Below are 18,275 nucleotides of genomic sequence, written 5' to 3' on the forward strand. Positions count from 1 at the left end.
ATCAAAGATGTTTTCAATCACAATGCAGATTTACTGACAAAATTATTTTCGTGTACCAACTGACAGCATCATATATTTAATAATCTTGGCTGTCACAGCAGTTAGCTGAAATAAGCTAGAAAGAACTTCATTTTCACTATGAAAAATATTGTGGCATCTTTCCAGATAAAGAGTCAAACAGAGTCGATTCAGTTATGAAATAAATTTCTTCAAGCAGCAACCATCGAACATACATGTGTTCTGTGCATGGTTGTATTTTATAAGGGTTTGTCCACATCTCCAATGGAATAAATAATGATCAACACCTCAATAACCTCAAAAAAGAAATAATTTAAACACAGGTATTATAATTTCAGGTTACATGCAATGTTTTAGTCTCTAACGCAGTTGAAATGTATGAAGCAACTCTTGCTCTGAAAAGACCACAGTACAGCATCCCTCTGACCGAGCTGCAAAGTAGTTATGTGTCGCCATCTTGTGGCACAAGCAAACAATGCTAAGACACACTGAGGATGTTACCACTGAACCTCTGCCAGTTTTGAGTCGAAGGACTTGAGTCAGGTGCCAAAATGTCATTACTGATTTAGAACATTTTACTAAAAGAGAATGAACACTATTTGATTAAGGACATCCTTTTAATAATGACTCAAACAGAAGTCATCCTGTGCCTAATGTCAACAACAAACCAATCACAGTCAGCACACTAAAGAAGTCGTCTGTGTGGAGCCAACGCATCCAAATTAGTTGTTACCGTCTCCGATTTGCCATGATAACTCTCTTTACTGCCATGACCCCATTAGCTATATTCATCTTATGACCACTGATTGTCTTTGTCAGTGTGGTTTGTCTACGTTTAGTAGATGTTCTTATGATTTCATAAATACCATTTTTTTCATCAATTGCTCTCTGACAAATCAGTGAAAATGTTAAAGAATCGGATAAACATTTTCTGGATCTGCCCCCTAATCCAGATAAACACCAAAATAGAATGGGTTGTTACCAAAACACCACTGCATCCTTCCACCAAGTGTCATAAAGTGCTGATCCGTCCAATGGTTTTTGCATAATCTTGTCAACTAATTAACCAACAACCCAGATGAAAACATCACGATAAACGATTCAATTAAATTATACAAGTGGCACACTTTAATGTAGATTTTGCCCAAAAACTACAATATGCATTGTTATGACGGAGGTTGTGAGTAAGTAATGACAGAGCGGACACTGTCTGAAAACATCAGAGGAGAAATGAAAGATAAGGTTGCTAATTTAACAGCAATGACTTGTTTTCCTGCGTTTCTAATGATAATTAAAATGCAAATGAGCCCTGGGAGTCAAACAGTGGCTCAGTGGTTTTTGTTCACATCATGGTTATAAATGAGATCTTTCCATGTACAAGAAAGTACAGTAATTGGGGTTGTGACTGAAGAATCTTTAATATATAAAAACTGTATTGGAACGCTCCCAGGGGAGGGTGGTCCAGAGGAGAGTGAGTACAGAAAATAATGTGAAATAAAGTAGTTTTAGGTTTGGTGTTTCCATCACTCTGTTGCCTTTTAAAAAGCCCTATCCTCCAGGACTTTAGAGTAAACAATATTAGCTACTTCCGCTTCTATTTTACTAAAAAATAAACTGATTATCAGTGTGGGTTAAATATAAACTGTTATTTTATAAAGATGAAGGACAGATAAGCAGTACATCTGTATGCACTCTTTTCACTGAAATGTATTACATGTATGTATTAAATGTACACAATGTACATAGTTAAGGATTTAAAGTTACCTATCCATGAGTCGGTTTCTGCATGAAGCTGATTTTTTTATTTAATGTTAACGTCCTCAATGGAAAATAAATTAAATAAGTGAATAGCTGAGCTCCCATTTTAAACATGAAACGATTAGTGAAAGGCTGAAGATGACCTGGTTTAGGTCCCGCAAACTAAAAGTTCAACCTTTAAATGTGCTTTTCTGGACGTATGGATTTTAGGTGGTTTAACCAGAATTGATCAGAATGATGGTGGTGGCTGTGGGACTTTGTTAATAATTATGAATCCTTCAAATACTTCATTACATTCATTTTAAATACACGTAAACCTGAATGAATTACATGTCCCACCCCCCTGATGCCACAGACAGCAGTTCAGTGACGTCCTCAGATGGTTTGACCTCCACCAGTGAGGTTGTGTTTGCACGTGAACACACTAAAGACAGAACAGTGTTGTTATTGGGGAGAGTGTGGCCTAGGGGATAGAGCGGGTGCTCTGCAACAAGAAGGTTGCCGGTTCGAATCCCACTCTATCCCATCTGCATGCCTAAGTGTCCTTGGCAAGATACTGAACCCCTTGATGGCCCCTCATAAAATGATGAGTGTTCTAAAAATGTAAGTCGCTTTGGATAAAAGCGTCAGCTAAATGACATGTAATGTTATTCATGTGTTCAAAGTGTTTAAACAATACTTTAACACCTCTTCACACTTGTAGTTTATAATGACCATTACTACCATTTCCTTTTTCAGAGAGTTTGTTGTTAGCATTGACCGTTTAAGGTATTAGCTTCTCCTGAGCGGCTGTAGACAGAGTCATTAACTAAAAAAACATGAGTTCATAAAGAAGCAGATGAAAAGACGAGGAGAGAATTAATAAACTCACAGCAGGTCAGAGACATTCCATCAAACAGGTGTGTACCGTGATGGAGAATTACTTCTTCTACTGCAGCTACTCCACAGTGTGCCTGCAATACCGCAGAGCATCAGCAGTGTTCCCCAAGTGGTCATAGAGGAAACTGCAAGTCCACAAAGTTACTTCCATAAACATTTTTTCTTCACATGCAGATTAAACTGTCAAAATGTTTCAGTTAGCCCTGTGGCATTACTTTTAAATGAAACTTAAAATGCAGCTGTAGATGATTTAGTCATAGCCTCATACACTTAAAAGACAGTGACATATGATTGGCCTTTAGATAAACAAAAAAAGCTGTAAATAACTTTTAGAAAAACAATTTAAGAAACTGTAGGCCACAATTTTGTTCTCTCATGATCAGTGAATATATAAGTGTGACGTGACAAACAATAAGGGTGTTGTGGCCTGAGTGGATTGTGTTGTGAGATTTGGACTCATGCTGTAAGTATTTAGTTGTCTTTTATTCTTTATATCGTGTAAACATAAAGTTACATTTCAAATTCACCCCTATTTATGAAGCACTTTAAATGAGAACTATCGATCTAAAGTGCTTAACAACACAAAAATAACAGTGAAAATTTAAAACAAGAGAAAAAACCCTTGTCATTGTTATAGTCACTACCATCACCGCTACCGATAATGAAAATAACAACATGAACAATCTAGGAACATTGAAAATCTAACAAATACGAACATGAAAACAACTTTTGTTGAAAGCTTCTATTGAGGGGGATCGTCTGATGGTGATAGGTAGAGAGTTCTAGAGTTTTGGGGCAGCGATTGGGAATGCCCTTTGAAAAAATGAAACAGGGACAGAGACATGCATGGAGGCTCTGTCACTGGTATCATATTGATTCTTAATGAACTGCTTATAATTCACATTATTTTGTACGCTTTGTACCATCTGTCTGGTTTCTGGTTTTGAAATAAGCAACAGAAGGTGGGGCACCTGTGGGAAATTACTACAGATTTAATATGCTGTGAATAGGGCAATAGTGAGTGTTCTCATTTAAACCCATAACTTACACATTTTAGGGAGTGATGTTCTCTTAATCGTGCATGAATAACAAAAGACACCGTGTGACCGTAAACATTCTTTATTTGATGATCACGTGCAATCAGCAACAATGACACAAAATAGTCACATATTTAGTTAGTGGTCATCACCTGTAAAAAGAGAGAATAGAAACAATATTTAAAATAAAGCACTACATCATATCTTTATCACAAAATGTACACTTACTACTCTTCCGCTACCAAAACTGAAGGTTTAAATTACGTTTTTTTATTAATATTTTATGATTATGTATAATTCAATTAAGTCATTTATGGAGAGTTGCTCAAACCATTTCTCAGATTTGGAACATCAGGAGCCATTTAATAAAAAAAACAAAGTAGTTTAAAAACTGCCTGTTGTTTGATATCTCCATGACTCCGGTAAACAAGTATATTATTCCAAGATGGGTACAAAGTTTTAACCACTTTAGCATGTGCCAAAATGAAAAAAAAAACTTTCTTTAATGTTAGATGAAATCTTTGCGGAAATATTAGAATATTCAATGCTTTCCCACTCACGTTGTTGATCCAGGGGATGTAGGCGCTGACCCTGGTGAAGACAGAGGGCTTCTTGGGGTAGTTGCAGCCCATGCTTGAGCCGAAGCTCACCACACCGTGGACTTCCCAGGAGCCATCAGGGCTCTGACAGTTCAGGGGACCGCCAGAGTCTCCCTACACGGTAACAATAAATGAGCCGATGACATATGATGGAAAATGCTTTCAGAAAAATAATATTTGTAGATCTAAATCTTAATGATGCAATGTTGAACTGTACTTTTCATTTTAAGGCTGGACTTTTTTTGACATAAGATTGAAAAAAGTTAAATCGGTGTGACTCACATTGCAGCTGGCCAGGTCTCCTGCTCCTCCAGCACAGACCATGCTGTCGGTGACCAGGCTGCCCCACCAGTCGGACCTGTTGCAGGTGGACTGTCCGACCACGGGGAGGAGGGCCTGCTGCAGGATGTCAGCGATGGGACCTCCGGCTTTACACAAGAACATGGAATTCACAGTCAGGACCACTTCATTCAAGGTAAAGTCTCGTGCAACATTCACTTGAAAGGTTAACTTGTTTTAAACCAGGTTTTCTCATTGATTATTACGTTTTACCAGGATGAACAGAGTTTATAGATTACGTCTGTTTACTGTGGCCAAAATTGTAACATTTATTTGTTTGATTATTGGAAAAATAATTGATTAATTCCTGATAAAATTCATGGCCAATGACATTTCAGTTGATGATTAACCTCTTGAGTCCTGGGTTAAAAAGTCAATTTAACTTTACAGATATTACAAGTACTTACTGTTTCCAGCCTTGGTTGACAGCTGTTTTCTACTGCTTACAGATTGCTGTTCCATCTACTTACACTTAATCTGTTGTATAATATTGTTCTACTTTTTTTATTAGTGATGTAACTTACTCCAAAGTCGTCCCCAACCAGTGACGTAGCATGGAGCTCCATTAGACTGGATGTCACCAGCGTTGGGAAGACAGGCGGCCATGACAGCATGAGAGAAGGTGACGGGAGTCGCCAGTTTGATCAGGGCAATGTCGTTACTGGAGCATGAATACAAACACATTTAGAAACAGCAGAATACCACTTAGCCATATTGTGATATACTGGTACTGTGACTGAGCCCACCGGATTCTGTAAGAGTCCCAGTTCTCGTGGACGATGATCTTGGAGGGGCTGATGGCAATGGAGTCAGACTCATCGTTCTTCAGGTTGTGTTTTCCCATGTAGACTCTGTAGGTGCGACTGCTGCTCAGCCACAAAAAATATAAATAAAAGTTATTAAAAATCACAACTTTTTACAAGAATGTTACATGTACCATTACAATTACCTACGTTACCGCCACCATAACAACTTCCTCAATTATTTAAGAAAATAGCTTTTTCCTTAAACTGTTTAAATCAATCACGGCAACAATACTTCAGACTGCTAAAGTAATCAATTTTTCTATGCTGCCTCTATCACCATGTATCTTTGTATTAACCTTCCAAGTTCACATTTCTAAAACTTGTTGCAGTCTCACCCGATGCAGTGAGCAGCAGTGAGGACCCACTGGCTGGAAATCAGAGTGCCACCGCATGTGTGGTAGAAGTTGCTGCCACTCTTGTACTGCAGAGACACCTGGGGAGAAAAGACAACGACGGCACATGAACGTTTTATGACTTTAGGAAACGGACCGAAGACGGAACCTGAAGGACCTTACCTGCCAGGGCCAGCTGTTCTCACGGACGTCATCTCCACCAACCACCCTGGTGACGGTGGGGGGGTAAGTGGGCAGGCCGCACCCGTAGGCTGAGAGACATCAGAGCAGAATATGGTGGTTGGTTAATGACCTCATTAAAGGAAGAGTGACAGAGCTTTAGACCCCTTAACAGCAAAAAGCCTATTTCCAAGCTCTTGAATGTGATTCTGTTAAGCTCAATAGACTCAATGCTTCATATATCAAGGAATGTGTCCTGGGTTAGGGTTAGGGTTAATGTATCAAAGCCTGGAACTGTGGTCAGAGGAGTGAAGGAGCTTACCACCAGCAACAAACAAAGCAAGGATCACGAACTTCATGGTGACTGTTCAGAAAGGTTCAGACACCTGCTCCTCTTATATACCTGCTTTAACAGACCTCAGGCGTGTTGCGTAACATTCACAGCGCAGCCAGGAAAAGTAGGTGGGGAAAATAAAGCAACCTTGGAGATAAGTAAACATAGATATCCCCAAATACATCCACCTGCACCTCAGCCTCTGTGTGAACCTCCCAGATGTCTCACAGCCACAAGAGCTGGTCAGCTCTTTTTACTTTTTAAGATTGCTCTGTGGCTTTACGGTTATTTAAACATGCTCTATCAAAACAATAAGAGATAAACTATACTTGAAAACACACATTGTTCACTTTTTATGACAAATTCTATTTTCATAAAACACATCCCACATGTGTTTATGTTTATAAGTATAAACAAGGCAACATTGTAAAATGTATATGGACAAAGTAAAAATAAAAACAGTGAAGTTGCATCATATTTTTTTTACCACTCCGCCTTGTTTTCTTGACATCTCTCAGAATATTACATTTTAATTCATGTTCAAATATCTTTCTGGAACACTCAGATAAAAAAATAATTTAGTATTTGCTATATTATATCATTTTCGCTGAGATAAGAATCAATGACTAGACCTTTTTTTACATAGATATATGTAATGTAAAAGCGAATTTCAGTATCATAATAATACTGCTTACTTTCATATTAAAAATACCGTACAGAAATGGGAAATAGGGGAGGATATGATGGATGAGGCAGTATTTTTCTCTCAAAGGTGAGCTCTACATTTGATCTGGAGCCAGGTTCTTGTGTGAAATTCTAACGATAACAGATAAACACCCTTCATTCCGCTAACTTGCTCACAAACACATTTGAGATCATGTAGAAGTGTGGGGCACTGTGGCCTTGGCCATGTGCTCCTGTTTATTTCTGGCATTCTGATTTCTCCTCTTAGCTCCACCTCAGTATCAAGATTTACCGCAGGGTAAATTTCCAATTGACACAGTTTGTGCAGGTTATGTAACATTGGGAACGGTATAAATACATGAGATGTTTCATTGCAAACTGTGGAGATTCAAAAATGATGAAGTTTGTGGTTGTTGCTCTCTTCGTGGCTGGAGGTGAGGATCTTTCTGTTGCTTAAAACGTCACACACAACTTTGTTATGGCCTAATCTGTGTTTACTATGTATTGCAGCCTTTTTTTTTATAATAATACAGTGATTTACAACAAACATTATGTAAGTCACAGACAGAGTAAAATAACAATAATAATAAAGATACAGATAATAAAAGTCATAGACATATTACGACAAAAGCTTTTTTTACAGAGATTAAACAGGTTACCAATTCTGCTAGTCTCATCTAGCAGATAAAAGATCTGAAATATAGGGGAAGGACTTAACAACTGCTTGCAGGGTTAATAGTTGTGTGCACCAGTTCACCATTTGAAAAGAGTTTGTCTGTCTGTCTGTGTGTCCCCTCAGCCTACGGGTGCGGTCTGCCCACCTTCTCCCCCGTGGTGACCAGGGTGGTTGGTGGAGAGGACGTCAGGCCTAACAGCTGGCCCTGGCAGGTAAATCATTCTGAGCGAGGAGTTTTCACTTTCACAGAGACCCGGGTTTTGAATTGGATAAAAGGAAAAAGATAAGGTGATTTACGGATAGACTGTGTAAAGTAAAAGACTGGAAATACAGTTACATTGGGCTTATAGTGCAGTAGCATGACCCAAATTAAGTAGAAGAGTGCATTAAATAGCACAGCGTAGAAAACAGGACAGTTTCTGTAGAGACTTAGAAGATGTCAGGGGTGGCAGTGTCATGGTGTCATGTGGAGTTTGCATGTTCTTCCTGTATCTGTGTTTTTTCTACCTACGAGTACTCCAACTTCCCCCCCAGGGTAGAAAGACATACAGATTGAGGTTAAGTTAACTAAAAAACTAAATTGAAGTGTGAATGTGAGGATGAATGGTTGTTTGTCTCTGCATGTCTTGCGCTGTGATACACTAGCGACCTCTACAGGTTGTACTCCGCCTCTCGCTCAATGTCAGCTGGGATTGGCTCCTCCCAGCAACCTTTAAAGGAGAACAGATGATGAATGGATTCAAGTTAACTCCCATGAGGACAAGCACACTGCAAACAGCATGAATCCAAGGACCCTAAAAAAATGTCACAGGAAAAAAGAAGAATCATTTTTTTAAACAATGGATTGGGTTCATGTGTATGTTTCAGATTTCCCTGCAGTATAACAGACAAGGTGAGTGGAGACACACCTGTGGAGGGACCCTGATCTCTAACCAGTGGGTCCTCACCGCTGCTCACTGCATCAGGTATGAGATAGCCCAAAAGGATTCATGATAAATGATAATACCTGCATCCTCACACTGACGCAAATATTAGCTATCAGTGGTATGGTGTGTGCAGCATATTGTGATTTCAATAAGAGCTGAATAATGAGGTGATTTAACCTGTTTCTTACACATTTAGACTTGATTCAAGAGACCAAAGTTAGCTGAAGCCTTAATATCTTCTTGCATATGTTTATTTTATTTATTAAAGAAAAGACTAGAAGATTAAAAGCCTTGTAGGGAGACATATGTTTCTACATAAAATCCTGATAAAAACTGCTGACATTTTTCTCAAATTCCCTCTACTGCTTTATATTCTTCTGTTTGTGGAATTAACAGCAGTGGCAAGGAGTACAGAGTGGGCCTGGGAAAGCACAACCTGATCGAGACGGAGGCGGGCGCTGTGTTCATGGGCACCGCCAACATCGTTGTGCATGAGAGGTGGAACCCCTTCTTCATCCGGTACAACGCTACCCCTGAGAGAGTTCACTGAAATCTAAAAGGATGATTTCAGTTTGTTGAGTCTATGATGGATCTATGTGTTTGTGTATGTGTGTGTGTGTGTGTGTGTGTGTGTGTGTGTGTGTGTGTTTCCTCTGCAGTAACGACATCGCTCTGATCAAGCTGGAGACGCCTGTTAGCTTCTCTGACAGCATCATGGCGGCTTGTCTCCCTGCTGCAGGTTTCCTCCTCCCCCACAACGAGTCCTGCTACGTCACTGGATGGGGTCGCATCTCCAGTGAGTTCCCAGTCCCTCGTTCATTCTTTGAAACTGGTCAAGGACAAATGTTAGGTTATGGTTTGGGTGACCGGTTCAGCTGAGAAAACATTTTTCACGGCAGTTTTAATAAACTATTATGGACTCTTCACAGGATTGTATATATTATAGCAGTTAATGTCTATGTACTGTATTACAAAGGCAAATGCTGAAACACTATTAGATCATGTGATTTCGTGTCAGATGGCCTCAAAGTGCTTATTTTCCAAAGATGACGAAGATGTTTGAAACAATATTTAAGTATCATATTTGCTAATTATGATAATTTTTATTGCAAACAAAGTACATGTAATTTAAACTATTTTCGTTGCCTGCAGTCTCTGGTTAACTAGATTAGATACTGAGTGGATTTTAATACTGCTTTCCTGAAATAAAACACAATAAATTCACTTTTTTTGCCAAATAGCAATATTGATCAAATCCCTCACATAAAACAAATAACCCCTACAGGGGCCGCAGGCTCGATTCCAGCTTGCGGACCTCAACCCCCTCTCATTCTACCCTTTCATGCTTAATCTGTCCTACAGAGGCAGAAATGCCCCAAAATATCGTCAAAAATAAATATTTGCTTTAGCATGACAACACTCACCACACTCAAAGATGCTGTTGTCCAAGTATTGTTATCCAGCCGCACTGTATACGTCAAATCTCCATCCATTAATGTGCTGAAGGTCTCACCAGTGTGTGCATCTCTCCTCCACTCAGCCGGAGGTCCCATCGCTGACATCCTGCAGCAGGCTCTCCTGCCTGTGGTGGACCACGCCACCTGCACCAAGCCTGACTGGTGGGGCTCTCAGGTGAAGGACACCATGGTCTGTGCCGGCGGAGACGGGGTCGTGTCTGGTTGCAACGTGAGTCTGAAATAATGAATGATCGCATTATTGTATAAGATGGTAAATCACACACTAGGCCCCAACTGATAGATCAGTATACACTTCGTGGTTAAACTCATACATCAATAAAATTTGTTTTATTTAACAGCAAATATATTGGTATTGGAAATGTTTTACTCACTAAAATCTTACAGTTATTGGCTGCAAAACTCCATATGGGTCTGGGCTTAAACCATTGGTCTAAACTAGACACAACAATCTATTGACCCAGCAGGAATTTTCTTGCTATTTTGCTTCTGCTTAAGTTTGAATTCTGCACTTATTTTGGAGGAAAGGCCCATAAATCCTTAATTTTAATGATTTATTTTTTAAATCATCTCTATTTAAACTTTCTAAACACAATTTTACACAATTTTCAGCAATGTAACAGAAAACTATTACTAGTTCATTATGGTTTCAGTCGTTTTTAAGCAAAACTACAAGGTGTGCCGTTTTTTTTTTCTTCTACAAGCAATTGAATTGAATATTTCAACATAAGCTTCTGAAATTAGTGAAAAATTAGACTAATTGTAACACTTACAAACAGCAAGTTCCTATCTATTTTGATCCTTTTACTTCTTATTCTGATGTTTTGTCATTTTGTTATATTGTTATTGTTTGTTTGAAAATAACATTCAGCTCTGCAGTGTCAGTTAGAAAATGTAAAGAATGTCTGTCAGGCATAAGTAATGAGTGTCTTTAAAAGAAGTTAGTGTTAGACGTGGAAGTGTGGATCATGTGTTTCCTCTCATGTGGCTCAGGGAGACTCTGGCGGCCCTCTGAACTGCCGCAGCGCTGACGGGACCTGGGGCGTTCACGGCATCGTCAGCTTTGGCTCCGGCCTCAGCTGCAACTTCCCCAAGAAGCCCACGGTGTTCACCCAAGTCAGCTCCTACAGCGACTGGATCAGCTCTGTAAGTCCACGACAAAATCTCTCCTTGACTGATGTGAGGGGTTGAAACTTCTGTTATTTCAGCTATTTTATTCCAGCTTCAAAGATTAAACCAGCAAAGAATCAGGATAATATTTCAGTAAATAAGCTGCTGCTGAAAACCTTATATTGCCCTAAATCTCACATGTCTCTATCATTTTTTTCCACAGAAAATGTTGGCCTACTGAGAGGACAGTGGTTTGGAATAAATATTGAAATAAAAACTTAATGAAATAAAAAGTGTTGTGTTATTTTTTCTATTTTCTATTCTTGGTATCATATGTTGTACTTATTAGCTGATCAGCAATTTCCTGAAACATGTAAAGCAACTAAGCTTTTCTGAATATTGAGCCTAAAGCAGGAGTTTTTTTTCTTTTCATTCTATAAATAATCTATTAAGGGTTTTTGCCTACAAAGAAAACATTCCTTTTTTCCCAACCAGAATCGGTGATGGGAAAATGGTATCACCAACCACATGTTGTGTCCTCAGTCTTACAGCACTTGTTTGACTTTATGTGTTGGTCAGGTCAGTCCACACACCAGTGGTTCTAGCCGACAGTATAAATACACCCCTGTTGTTAGCACAAGGTTTAGGCTCAAACTACAAACTCTGCAGCCATGAGGAGCCTCCTGGTTCTCACTTTGATGGTAGCTACTGGTAAGAAAGATTAAATATTCACATATGTTACTAAAATCTAATTTGCTGTTGCATGATCCAGATAAATAGTCCCTTGTGACAGTAGTAAAGAGTACTAGTAGTAATCTTCTATTTGAAAGAGTGGTTATTGGTTAGGCTTCACAGAAATTATATTTTTGAAAAAGTTGCCAGAAAAAAAAGACCTAATTTTGTATGCTTGTTTTATACAAAATAAACATTAATAATCTTGTCCTAGCGTATGGATGTGGCCTTCCCACTTTCCCCCCTGTGCTGAGCAGGGTGGTGGCAGGAGATGATGTCAGGCCTCACAGCTGGCCCTGGCAGGTAAAGTCCACAGCCACACAACATAATCGCCTCCACGCTTTAATTTCACAGCGATATAAACAAGTACTAACGCCTACTTACACACATTCAAGCTCCAGATGTCTACAGTATAAGCTGAACGTGTGATGATGATTTCACCTCCAGAGCAAACTCAGAGGGACGATAGATGGAATTGATTTGCTGCGTGTTAAAATGGTTAAGAGTAGTAATTCCCACTGTCCTGTGTCTCTCAGATCTCGCTGCAGTCAGACAGCAGTGGGCGCTACAGGCACGTCTGCGGAGGAACCCTCATCTCCTCTCTCTGGGTCCTCACTGCCGCCCACTGCATCAGGTGCATATACTTCACATTAAAGGATGACATGCAATGTTAGGTCAAAATAATCACAACACAGCATTGATCAAGATTTTATATAAATTATTAACGGTCCACTGTTTCAGATTTCATCCTCTGGTTTTTAGTTTTTGAATAAACTGGTTTTAATGTACTGGTCGGAAATGTAAATATTATTGTTTTTTAATATGTTAAATTAAAACTCCACAAAAGTTTTATTTAAATTAGTGCTTTTTTAAATCTTTAGAATTGATTAACAGTGGCAAGAACAAGTAGGGGCCCTTAGGTTGTTTTCTCCATACCTCAAGTTCCCTGATGAAACAACATTTATATTCACTGGATCCAGATTATTATGTGGATCTGCACCAAATAGCATGCTCATGAATATAAATCCTCTGAAGTCAGATTTTTTCACCAAATCCATGAATTACAATCAATGAAAAATGTTAAAAGATTATCTTATCATGCAAGGTTCAATGATTCTGGATCCGCCCCCTGATCCAGATCTGTAGTAAAAAATGTTGTGAGTTCTCTGCTGACCCTTACCACATCCTTCCACAAAATGTCTTGTAAATCTGTATCCATTTTTTGCGTAAATCTGCAAACTAACAGACAAACAAACTTGTCTCATCAGTCCACCAGACCTGGTCTTCAGGTCATTAGCAGAAGGCTTCACATATTCACAAATATATTCACAAATACTTGAATATGGGTGAGGACTGCAGGTATTAGTGTTTGTTGAATATTTTATATAAGATGAAGATGTGATTTTTAAATGCACATTTATACATTACAGCAGATCTTTTTAAACAAAGCTTTTCTTGTCACTGTTTACTCTATATCTCCATAGTGATCCAATATGTACAATTCATGAAAGTGAGCCTACGTACTACTGTGTTCCAGATCACAGTTCTGTGCCGGGAAATACTCCTTTGCCCAAAAGCAAATCATATATTTTCATAAACTTTTGGCTTTTTCTGGGGAATTTAAGAGAAAAAGAAAAACTTTAGAGAATTTAACAAAGGCAAAGCTAAAAATATTTAGTGACACAGACAGACATGCATCACCCCTACAGGACTGCCAGGCATTTTTGATCCACCGTCAGCTTAATCACAAACTCACACAGAGAAGTCTATGCCAGTGTCTAAATCCCACCCCGTCATCTGCCATCCCACAGTGACCGCTACAACTACAGAGTGGAGCTGGGTAAACACAGCCTGCAGGCGAGCGAGGAGGGCTCCGTAGCTCTGAGCGCGGCTGAAATCATCACTCATGAGGACTACAACGTTCTGCTCAGCCGGTAACAGCCACAACTCAACACCACCTAATGTGTCCGAGGGGAACCAAGTGTAAACACAACATCGGTCATGCACTGGAGAATCTACTGCAGTAAGGCATGAATGTAACCTGTGCTGAGTTTTGTTTACCTTCACTTCCTGAACGGGGGTGAATTGTTTCTGCCTTTGCAGCAACGACATCGCCCTGATCAAGTTGTCTTCCCCTGTCACCTTCTCTGACACAATCATGCCGGCCTGCATCCCGGACCCGGCTGTCACCCTGCAGCACGGTTCTCGCTGCTACGTCACCGGGTGGGGTCGACTCTTGAGTGAGTCAATGCACCTCAGCAGAAAAAAACAAACAACAATCACTGCATCATCACAAATAGATGTAATTTTCTGTTACACAATTTACGCATGTCGACACGTCAATTTGTCATTTCTTGAAAATCTTCCAGATTCTTTTTCTCTGTAAGTCTTATCTTCATCGGATTCAAAAGTAATTGCAATTAATATATTAATGTAGTGTAGTTAATAAGTACAACCCTTTCTTCTGAAAAAAAAAGAAGTAAAGAGGAGTTAAGCAGAATCTTGGTTCTTACCTGAGTTTCCTCCTCCACAGCCGAAGGTCCTCTGGCTGACATCCTGCAGCAGGTTCTCCTGCCAGTCGTCGGCCACGACATCTGCACCCTACCCGACTGGTGGAGCGTCCTGGCCACAGACAAGATGGTCTGTGCTGGCGGAGACGGCATCACTGCAGGATGTAACGTGAGTTGAAAATGCGGGTCATCTTATAAAGCCTGCAACTATAATTTAAGGGACAAATACAGGTAGCTAATTGCTGATGTCAACAAAAAAATGTACAACACGCGTGGTACAAAAGATTTACTCTGAAATAGTTTAGAAGGAAAAGTTTGCGTGACTTGAGATAGGTAGCTAAGTGTCTTTGAAGCTGCTAGCCAACAGTTTGTGGGTGGGTGTGTGTCTGTGTGTGTGCACTGACCTACAGGGAGACTCGGGCGGCCCCCTGAATTGCCAGAACCCCGACGGCTCCTGGGAGGTCCACGGCGTGGTGAGCTTCGGCTCCGGTCTCGGCTGCAATGTCCTCCAGAAACCTACCGTCTTTACAAAAGTCAACTCCTACATCAGCTGGATCAACACGGTGAGGAGTATTTTTGACTTTGTAATTCCCACACCAGCACAAACATGTGTAGCCTGAAGCAAGCACAGGCCTCGGCTTCCAAAGAAAAGAGGTGTGATATAATAATGTTTCTGTTGTTCACTCTGCAGGTTGTGACCAGCTACTGAAGAAACTATCCACGTGCGTTTTACTGCAATAAGAACAACAATCACCAACAATGTGTTGTCCCAGTTTTACTGCAAATAATGGAGATGCTGTTTATCAGTTCTGGGAACGCAGTTTAAAGGGATAGTTCACCCAAAAGTGAAAATTCACTCATTGTCTACTCGTCACTGTGTCGGTGGAGGGGTGGGTGAAGTGTTCAGTCCACAGAACACTTATGGAGTCTCAAGGACAGACAGTGCTGCAGCAAAATCCAATAGAATTTAGTTAAATGAAGACTGATCCTTCAGACGATTAAAAAAACGATTTGAATGTCGGGGCTTACAGACACTTGGATGACACCACAGGAGCAGTTTGGAGGCATTTTTATGTTTATTTTCTGTTGTTTATATACGTTTGAAGAATAGGTCACTATTTACTCCCCATTTTTCATGTATTGGATTTGGCAGCAACACTGTTTACACCTGAAGCCACCATGAATACAGGAGGTGTGTATATACTGAGTGAATTTAAATTTGTTGGGTGATCTATCCCTTTAAGTCATATCCATGAATGTGGGCCTGAACAACAACCGGACATTTATCTTACCCTCAGCTTTAAATATAGTAGCTGCATATTAGAGGATTGGTTGAACAATGCTTGAAAACATGGATGTTAATGTGTCCAATGAAATATGGCATTCGTACAAGTCAACGTGGGATTATATTCACAATGATTCAATAACCATGGCAAAACACACTTCTTATACACAGGAGTAATTAACAAACACTTTTTTTATTTATTTCTCATAAAATATCCATGAGATAAACATTTGTTTTGCTTGTCAGGAGGAGGAAAAAACAAATAAACATAAGCATAGAAAAGTATATTTTCACAGCACATACAAAAGGAAATATATATATATATTTAGGTGATACAAAAAGGAAACTGACAGAGTGTTTTGGCCACTTCTTAATAAAACTGGTGAATCAAAACACTGTCATTCATTAAAGTTAAACAGTGTGACGCAATGAAATCAGTTGTGCAGTTTTCTGGTTCTTTTGCCAGTGAGGTACAATGAGTCTGTCTGCAGTTCTGAAACATGACGACACATCAAGGATTTACACAGAGTGACGACTTTAAACTCCAATAATAAGAGACAGACATGAGGACATGTGTCCTATTGACAAACCTCAAGTGACCCCATTGTCTTCAGCTCATCAGAAAACCTTGTAATATACAATATGATATAACCAATGAATGTCAGCTTTTCTGCATGAATAACACATTACACAATAACAAATGGGCAACTCAGGGATGACATCTTGTGCAGCTTTGACAATTTTTAAATATTTAAATGAATTAAAGTAAATCATTCAATTTGGCCTCAGTTGTCTAACCTGAAGGAGAAAGCAGGGCTTGTTTCACAGGAGTTTTGAAGCAGTGTGCAATGACAGAACTCGAGACTATTCCCCTCTCCAGCTGTCTCTTTTCTCTTTGTGCTTGTTCTCTGCAAACGTTTTAAGTGAAAACAGGGCTGCGGTTTAGGCTGCGGCCGGCAGAGTGCGTAATAGTTGCTGTTATTGTGGCGCAGCTGCACAGTCAAAGACTCTTTTCTGTTGGTCATCTCCAATAAGAAAAAGAAGCACGCCCCAGAGCAGCAGCTAGAGGCTACAGTGCTGCGTTCACAGCTCCACAGCGTTCACCATGGGTATGGCCCGGCGGCTCTCAACTATTCACAAGCTGCTTCCATCGTGCTCTCACACACACACTTCCTTCTCTGCAGCGGAGGAGCCACACTATGGCTCAGGTTCAGTCACACTATGAGTCATATGAAATGCTCTAGGAGGAAAAACAATATTGCCACGGGCATGCAAAAGTATATGAGTGGGTACAACACAAAGACAGCTGCACTCTGCAGCAGAGTTAGCAGTTAGCATTAGGGCTGAGTCATACGGACAACAATGACATCCAGATACAAATATTCATATCAGTCGATATTGATAATTATCAAGGTAAACGTGACATTGTTATTTCTGTTAAGACTCATTTTGCTCCTGAGGTTGTGAGTTTAAACTCTCAAACACTGAGGCACATCAATTACTGTGTTAGCCCATAGAAGCAATATTTTGATGTATATTGGACTCATTACTTATTACTACAGATAGATATTATATTGCTGTAATTAATGATATTATGTTATTGCCCCACCCTAGTAAGCATTACCACTACACCACTACTACAGACACCATGAAATGACACATGCTACAGGAAATGGTTTCTTTCCTATAAAACGATAAGTTAATGGTGACCATTGATGTGAGAGTAAATACAAAAATATGAGTCATTGAATACTGTTCATTGTGTTATTTTTTTTTATAACAGCCAAGACCTAATTCATAATCCTGAATGGCCTGTTGTGTCGTACTTAAACAACCAACCGTCTTTGCCTATGTAGCATGTACTGTATGCTTAAGTCCAATAAGAGAAGCATATAGACTAAACCATGGCTAAAAAGCATTTCAAATTTGTACTTACAACTTACCAGTTACCCTCTAAAGGAATGTATATTTATTCAGTAGTTTCAAGTTGTATAGTTCAGCAACTGCTTGCTATCTCATTAGGCATGCTATATCGATAAACTCAGGGCAAAGTTTGTTTTGGCATCTTTGTGCCCTCGACTTCTCAAAGGAAGAAAAAGTACAATTTCTTGGTGTCTTTCATAAAATATGACAATAAAATCATTGACGCATTGCATTGTGGACCTTATGTTGCTTATTTATACCAATCTATCAAACACATGAAGCTCTCCCCTGTTTTTAAGCTAAACTTTTGTTTCACAGTTCGTGGCCCTTTCATGTGCTGCAGGGTTTTTATCATGTGTTTCTAAAGAGAAAAAGTTCTTCTTTCTTCTGTTAGATAAATATGCTTCTGTACTGGAAGTTAACATTCCAGGGACGTGATGCCAAATAACTAAACAACTGCCATTTTGCAAGCATTCAACAATTTCATGTTCCACAGTGTTTTGGTAGAGTTATACCTGTTTCAATGAAAAAGAAAATACTTCAAATCAATAACACACAAATGAATAATGCTTGTGCACAATTTCAGAAAAAACTAATTTGTGTGTTACTAATTTGAGTTTTTCTTTAAAAGATGGTCCAACAATTTTCTTTCTACAGTGTAGCTGATGAATG

At 39.4% G+C, this 18,275-nt stretch overlaps 3 protein-coding genes and 2 long non-coding RNA genes across 5 annotated transcripts; 2 read left to right on the forward strand and 3 right to left on the reverse strand.

Annotated features, from left to right (window-relative positions):
- Positions 1 to 3,758: 3,758 nt before the first annotated feature.
- Positions 3,759 to 6,376, reverse strand: LOC133956522 (chymotrypsin-like elastase family member 2A). Its single transcript, XM_062391645.1, has 8 exons — positions 6,271 to 6,376; positions 5,952 to 6,040; positions 5,772 to 5,869; positions 5,377 to 5,496; positions 5,155 to 5,291; positions 4,574 to 4,719; positions 4,253 to 4,405; positions 3,759 to 3,844 (listed from the first exon to the last, which is right to left on the reverse strand). Exons 1-8 carry the CDS (start codon positions 6,305 to 6,307, stop codon positions 3,827 to 3,829), a joined length of 798 nt encoding a protein of 265 aa, XP_062247629.1. The 5' UTR covers positions 6,308 to 6,376; the 3' UTR covers positions 3,759 to 3,826.
- A 917-nt stretch (positions 6,377 to 7,293) lies between these two features.
- LOC133956519 (chymotrypsin-like elastase family member 2A) lies at positions 7,294 to 11,446 on the forward strand. The gene is made up of 8 exons (XM_062391642.1): positions 7,294 to 7,400; positions 7,766 to 7,854; positions 8,510 to 8,607; positions 8,965 to 9,087; positions 9,228 to 9,364; positions 10,109 to 10,254; positions 11,037 to 11,189; positions 11,377 to 11,446. The coding sequence occupies exons 1-8, from the start codon at positions 7,325 to 7,327 to the stop codon at positions 11,392 to 11,394; spliced, it is 840 nt and encodes a 279-aa protein (XP_062247626.1). The 5' UTR covers positions 7,294 to 7,324; the 3' UTR covers positions 11,395 to 11,446.
- LOC133956523 (uncharacterized) lies at positions 9,160 to 10,125 on the reverse strand. Its single transcript, XR_009921156.1, has 2 exons — positions 9,993 to 10,125; positions 9,160 to 9,397 (listed from the first exon to the last, which is right to left on the reverse strand). It is a non-coding gene; the product is annotated as an uncharacterized LOC133956523 (long non-coding RNA).
- Positions 11,447 to 11,677: 231 nt separating the features above from the next.
- On the forward strand, positions 11,678 to 17,833 carry LOC133956521 (chymotrypsin-like elastase family member 2A). Its single transcript, XM_062391644.1, has 8 exons — positions 11,678 to 11,864; positions 12,100 to 12,188; positions 12,422 to 12,519; positions 13,697 to 13,819; positions 13,989 to 14,125; positions 14,419 to 14,564; positions 14,806 to 14,958; positions 15,087 to 17,833. Exons 1-8 carry the CDS (start codon positions 11,825 to 11,827, stop codon positions 15,102 to 15,104), a joined length of 804 nt encoding a protein of 267 aa, XP_062247628.1. The 5' UTR covers positions 11,678 to 11,824; the 3' UTR covers positions 15,105 to 17,833.
- Positions 13,296 to 14,538, reverse strand: LOC133956524 (uncharacterized). The gene is made up of 3 exons (XR_009921157.1): positions 14,399 to 14,538; positions 13,947 to 14,139; positions 13,296 to 13,843 (listed from the first exon to the last, which is right to left on the reverse strand). It is a non-coding gene; the product is annotated as an uncharacterized LOC133956524 (long non-coding RNA).
- Positions 17,834 to 18,275: the final 442 nt, after the last annotated feature.

Source organism: Platichthys flesus, chromosome 7, assembly GCF_949316205.1.
Source record: "Platichthys flesus chromosome 7, fPlaFle2.1, whole genome shotgun sequence".
Classification (NCBI taxonomy): Eukaryota; Metazoa; Chordata; class Actinopteri; order Pleuronectiformes; family Pleuronectidae; genus Platichthys; species Platichthys flesus.

What these genes read in the sequence shown, in the direction of transcription:
- LOC133956521 (XM_062391644.1), top strand. Translation starts at nt 11,825, where the DNA reads ATGAGGAGCCTCCTGGTTCTCACTTTGATGGTAGCTACTG. An exon ending in CTCACAGCTGGCCCTGGCAG is followed by an intron (nt 12,189 to 12,421) that starts GTAAAGTCCACA and finishes TGTGTCTCTCAG; the next exon opens with ATCTCGCTGCAGTCAGACAG. An exon ending in GCATCACTGCAGGATGTAAC is followed by an intron (nt 14,565 to 14,805) that starts GTGAGTTGAAAA and finishes ACTGACCTACAG; the next exon opens with GGAGACTCGGGCGGCCCCCT.
- LOC133956519 (XM_062391642.1), top strand. Translation starts at nt 7,325, where the DNA reads ATGAGATGTTTCATTGCAAACTGTGGAGATTCAAAAATGATGAAGTTT. An exon ending in CTAACAGCTGGCCCTGGCAG is followed by an intron (nt 7,855 to 8,509) that starts GTAAATCATTCT and finishes TGTATGTTTCAG; the next exon opens with ATTTCCCTGCAGTATAACAG. An exon ending in ACCGCTGCTCACTGCATCAG is followed by an intron (nt 8,608 to 8,964) that starts GTATGAGATAGC and finishes TGGAATTAACAG; the next exon opens with CAGTGGCAAGGAGTACAGAG.
- LOC133956522 (XM_062391645.1), bottom strand. Translation starts at nt 6,307, where the DNA reads ATGAAGTTCGTGATCCTTGCTTTGTTTGTTGCTGGTG. An exon ending in AGAACAGCTGGCCCTGGCAG is followed by an intron (nt 5,870 to 5,951) that starts GTAAGGTCCTTC and finishes TTTTCTCCCCAG; the next exon opens with GTGTCTCTGCAGTACAAGAG. An exon ending in TGGTTGGGGACGACTTTGGA is followed by an intron (nt 4,720 to 5,154) that starts GTAAGTTACATC and finishes TCTTGTGTAAAG; the next exon opens with CCGGAGGTCCCATCGCTGAC.